The 5751-nt window shown below is 42.3% G+C and overlaps 1 protein-coding gene across 1 annotated transcript; it reads right to left on the bottom strand.

Moving 5' to 3' along the window:
- Positions 1-4115: 4115 nt before the first annotated feature.
- WFDC12 (WAP four-disulfide core domain 12) lies at positions 4116-4718 on the bottom strand. Its single transcript, XM_025400428.1, has 3 exons — positions 4627-4718; positions 4378-4535; positions 4116-4213 (listed from the first exon to the last, which is right to left on the bottom strand). Exons 1-3 carry the CDS (start codon positions 4716-4718, stop codon positions 4116-4118), a joined length of 348 nt encoding a protein of 115 aa, XP_025256213.1.
- Between the last annotated feature and the right edge of the window lie 1033 nt (positions 4719-5751).

Raw genomic sequence — 5751 nt, 5'->3', positions numbered from 1 at the left:
CTGAAGGATAGGTTGACTGTGGCAATTTTTAAAAATAAGACAACTATGAAGTTTGCTGCATCCATTAACTCTTCCTTTTTTCAACTTTTATTTTAGAATTAGGGGGTACATGTGCAGTTGTGATACAAAGGTATATTGTGAAAGATTTCTCTGTAGCATGCAATGCTGTTTGATAACATTTTATACACTGTACATCTTCTTTCAAAATCAGAGTCATGGCATGGTGCAGTGGCTCATGCCTATAATCCCAGAGATTTGGAAAGCCAAGGCAAGAGTATCACTGAGCCCAAGAGTTTGAGACCAGCCTGGGCAACATAGTGAGGCTCTACCTTTACAAAAAATTTAAAAATTAGCTGGATGGTGGTGCATGCCTGTAGTCCTACCCCCTTGGAAAGCTGAGGTAAGAGGATTGCTCGAGCTCAGGAGTTCAAGGTTACAGTAAGTTATGATCATGCCACTGCACTCCAGGCTGGGCAACAGAGCAAGACCCTGTCTCTGAAAACAGCAACAACAAACAGTTGGAACCAATTCTCTCAAACCCTACTGCGTTATCGACTAAGTTTATGTAATATTTTAAATTCTTGGTTTTGTCATTTCAGCAGTGTTCACAGCATCTTTACTAGGAGTAGATTCTATCTCTCAAAACCACTTTCTTTGCCCATCCATAAGAGGCAACTCCTCATTCACTCAAGTTTTATCATAAGATTGTAGCAATTCAGTCACATCTTCAGTCTCCACTTCTAATTCTAGTTCTCTTGCTATTTCCACCACATCTGCAGCGACGACTTCCTCAGCTGAAGTCTTGAACCCCTCAAAGTCATTCGTGAAGATTGAAATCAACTTCTTCCAAACTCCTATTCATGTTGATATTTTGACCTACTCCCATGAATCATGAATGTTCTTAATGGCAGTTAGACTGTGAGCCCTTTCCAGAAGATTTTCAGTTTACTTTGCCCAGATCCATCAGAGCAATCACCATCTGTGGCAGCTATAGCCTTACGAGATGAATTTCTTAAATAATAAAACTCGAAAGTTAAAATTACTCCTTGATCTGCAGAATAGATGTTGTGTTAGCAGGCATGAAAATATTAATCTTCTTGTACATCTCTATCAGAGCTCTTGGGCGATCAAATGCATTGTCAGTAAGTAGAAATATTTCAAAAGGAAAGTAGAAATCTTTTTTTTTTTTTTTTTTTTGTGAGCAGTAGGTCTTAACAGTGGGCTTAAAATATTCAGTAAACTATGCCATAAACGGATGTGCTGTCATCCAGGCTGTGTTGTTGCATTTTTAGAGCATGGGCAGAATAGATTTAGCATAATTCCTAAAGTCTCTAGGATTTTTGGAATAGTAAATGAGTATTGGCTTTAACTTAAAGTCACCAACTACACTAGTCTCTAATAAAAGAGTCAGCCTGTCCTTTGAAGCTTTGAAGCCAGGCATTGACTTCTCTCTAGCTAAGAAAGTCCTAAATGGCCTCTTCTTCCAATAAAAGACTGTTTCATCTACATTGAAAATCCTCTGTGTAGCGTAGTCACCTTCATCAGTTATCTTGCGTAGATCTTCTGGAGAACTTGCTGCAGCTTCTCCATCAGCACTTGCTTTACTTTACACTTTTGTGTTATGGAGATGGCTTCTTTCCTTAAATCTTGTGAACCGACCTCTGCTAACTTCAAACTTCTCTTATGCAGCTTCCTCACCTCTCAGCTTTCATAGACTTGAAAGAAGTTAGCGCCTTGCTCTGGATTAGGCTTTGGCTAAGGGGATGCTGTGGCTGTTTTGATTTTTTTATCCAAACCACTAAAATTTTCTCCATATTAGCAATAAGTCTGTGTCACTCACCATTTTTGTGTTCGTTGGAGTTGCTGTTTCAATTGCCTTCAATAACTTTTCCTTTGCATTCGCAAGTTGACTAACTGGTAAAAGAGGCCTAGCTTTGGACCTATCTTGGTTTTCAACATGTCTTCCTCACTAAGGTTAATCATTTCTAGCTTTTTTTTAAATTTAAAGTGAGAGACGTGACTCTTCCTTTCACTTGAACACTTAAAAGCCACTGTAAGATGATTAATTGGCCTCATTTCAACATTGTTGTGTTCCAAGAGAGAGAAACAGGGAATGGCCAGTTGGGGGAGAAATCAGAACATATACCACATTTATCGATCAAATTCACTGTCTTATATGGGCACAGTTTATTGCACCCTGAGACAATTAAAATAGTATCATCAAAGATCACTGACCACAGACCAACATAACAGATGTAATAATAATGAAAAAAATTGAAATATTGTGAGTATTACCAAAATGTGACACAAAGACACATAGTGAGCATGTGCTCTTGGAAACATGGGCTGATGTACTTGCTTGGTGCAGGGTTGCCACACACCTTCAACTTGTAAAAAATGCAATGACTGCAAAGCACAATAAAACAAGGTATGCTTGTATTGTGATTGTAATTGTTGTAGCTCCATAATATGTTTTAGTGACTGGTGGTATCCATTACCCTTCATTAGTCTACATTTTCAATTTTCCAGGTTACAAGTATTTTATTGTTCCGTGTGAACCTAATGATCATTTTGTTAAGCTGCAAAAATAAACTCATTGTTTTTATCATAAAAAGTTTTCAAAAACGCACAAAAGAACAGCAGATACTTTTATGGAGCCTACATGCCCATCATCCAGATTCAACAATGAGCCATTTTACAACAATTCCTTCATGCAAATCCCCACCCCTTTTTTGGCTGAAGTATTTTAAAGTAAATCCAACCCATCTTATATTTTACCTTTAAATACTCCAGTGTGCATCTCTAAAAACTAAGGACACTTTCTCACACAATCACAATACTACTGTCACACCTAAGAAAATTAACTGCAGTTTCTTAACATCATCTAACATTCTATTTGCATCCTGTTTTTCTTATTGTCTCAAAAATGACTGTATGGTTGTTGGTGCACACATTGCATTGGCTGTAATGTATCTGAAGTTTCTTTTAATCTAGAGCAATCCCTTCAACTCTTTTTTATCCTTCTTTCCTCCCTCCTCCTTCTTCTTCATGCTATTGATTTGTTCAACAAAACAGACAAATCGTTCTTTAGAATGTCCCATGTTGCTTCCCCGTGATGTCTTCCATCTTCTTTGTCCTTCATGTTTCCCATAGACGAACGCTAGCTGTAGAGGCTTGGTGAGGTTCATGCTCAACTGTCTTGGCAGGAGCCCTTCTTGAATGATGCTGTGTGTTTTGTGTTGCATCAGCTCAGGAGGAACAGAGGTCTGACTTACCCATTTTTAGCATTTTGGAGACAGATTAATGTGTTTTAGGCGTGTACCTGAATCCTCATGTTGTAAACTTGTGTTTCCCCTCTTACGAACTGTAAATATACCACGGGGTGATGAAATGGCGCCCTGTAAATATTCAGAAGCCATGGATGATCATTGCCTGAATCAATTATTTCATTAGGATTTGTGAAACCCAATGGGTTTTAATTTTAATTATATTTCAGGCATAAATTATGCTGACCAAGATGAACATTTTGTGGAGGCTTCCTGCTTGGGGAAGAGCATATCTTTTAAAAAACATTTATTTATTTGTTTATTTATTTATTTATTTATACATATGGTAGAAAAGTTTAGTCTATTTATCCAGATCTTCTAAAATGTCATTTAATAAAGTTTTAGGATTTTTTTTTTGTTAGAAAATTTCTGTACATCTCTAGATATGTTTATTTGTAGGTATTTTATATTTTATTCACTTTGATAATGTTGAATTGGATTTTTTTAACTATTAGGTTGTCTTAACTGGCTTGGGTTGCTATAACAAATTACCATAGACTCGGTGGATTGTAAACAACAAATATTTATTTCTTACAGTTCTGGAGACTGGGAAGTCCAAGATCAAGGCACCAGCAGATTCAGCATCTAGTGGGGGCCAGTTTCTCATCTCATCTCATCTTCCTGGGGTCTGGACTTTCTGTGACTCTTCCCTCTGTTTAGGGAAAAGGACTTCAAGCTCGGGTTTTCTTTGCTGGGGTTCAGTATTGCTTCTTCCATATTCCAAGTCTCAGGACCCTCAGGGGCAGGTACTGGGTGAGAGTGACCCCCAGAGGTGGAAAGGACCCGGCATCATTTCTGAGGACACCCAGTGGAGGAGGAGCCTGGAGACTTGGCCTCCCATCCTGGCTCTGGGCATGGCCCTGACACGTCTTCATCCTTGTTTCCTCCTTTGTACAATGGAGCTGTTCAGACTAGTTGGTCTCCGAGGGCCCTGCCATCTTTAGCCATCCCTCCCCAAACCAGCTAAAGAGACTAATTCCTCTGAAGTTTCATGGGCCAGATAGAGGCAGGGGAAGGCACAGCCCCAGCCCTGGGAGGCGGGTCTCCTTACCTTCTTCCAGTTTCTTCACAGGAATCACACACTTGAAGCCACAGTGCAGGTAACAACACTTCCTTTCCCCCAGACAGTCCTGGTCTGTGTGACACTGGGGAGGATCGGACTTGAAGCAGCGTACGTTGTCAGCTGGGCAAACCCCTGCTTTTTCTATACTTAGTGGAGGAAGCTACAAGGTGAGGTGAGAACTCCAGCCCCAGAGGGCCCCTCAGGACCTCTCCCCAGCCCAGCCCCACCCAGCTCCACCATGCCTGCTCACCCCCTTTAACTCCTTCCGCAGCCACCAGGGTCACAAGAGCGAGAGACACCATGAGGACCAAGAAGCTGCTGGACCCCATGTTGCTGGGCAGGTGCTTGGCTGGGAGCTGGGCTGAGCCTGGCTTTATAGTGTCCCTGCTGGGCACGCCAGTGGGTGGAGCTGAAAGCTCAAAATGGCAAGGGAGGCTGCACTTCCCAGCTCTATTTGGAAATGGACACTTTTGAGGAGGGACTTGGGGCTTTCCCTAAGGTCTCCTCACTGGAATAGATGAAGAAATCAAAGAGCAACCCTCGTTCTTCACACAAGGAGAAGAAATGGCCACCTGATTGACCATTAGGCACCACCAGGGCCAAACTGTCTTATGGAATGAGGAAAGGAAGCACAGAAAGGGCATGAAATTACTCAAGTTCACACACAAGGCAGTGGCAGGACCAGACCTCCTCAACCCCACCATGTTCTCTAACAGTCCCTGCTCATGCCTGATTCACCTGGGACCAAAATCTTCCCTCCTTCCTGTGTTGCCCCGGATTTGCTCTCAGTTCTCTCCTCACCCCAAGGAAGAATCTGAATGGCAGTGCTTAAAATGTCTGTCCTGAACATTCGCTCTCAGCCTTGCGTTCCAGCCCTGTGTGCTCCTGCCCCCACCAATCTCATGTGGCCTGGAGGAAAGCAGATTTTGGACCTGTCACCAGCTGTGTAACTTTGTTTTTTTTTTTTTTTTTTTTTTTTTTTTTTTTTTTTTTTTTTTTTTTTGAGACGGAGTCTGGCTCTGTTGCCCAGGCTGGAGTGCAGTGGCTGGATCTCAGCTCACTGCAAGCCCCGCCTCCCGGGTTCATGCCATTCTCCTGCCTCAGCCTCCCGAGTAGCTGGGACTACAGGCGCCTGCCACCTCGCCCGGCTAATTTTTTTGTATTTTAGTAGAGACGGGGTTTCACCGTGTTAGCCAGGATGGTCTCGATCTCCTGAACTCGTGATCCGCCCGTCTCGGCCTCCCAAAGTGCTGGGATTACAGGCTTGAGCCACCGCGCCCGGCCCCAGCTGTGTAACTTTGAAAGCAGCTTCACCTTCCTAAGCCTCCGTTCCCTCATTCATACAATGGGCATTATAATTAT

Source organism: Theropithecus gelada, chromosome 10, assembly GCF_003255815.1.
Source record: "Theropithecus gelada isolate Dixy chromosome 10, Tgel_1.0, whole genome shotgun sequence".
Lineage (NCBI taxonomy): Eukaryota > Metazoa > Chordata > Mammalia > Primates > Cercopithecidae > Theropithecus > Theropithecus gelada.
The sequence above is the reverse complement of the archived record's forward strand: the minus strand, read 5'-3'. Positions and strand labels throughout refer to the sequence as shown.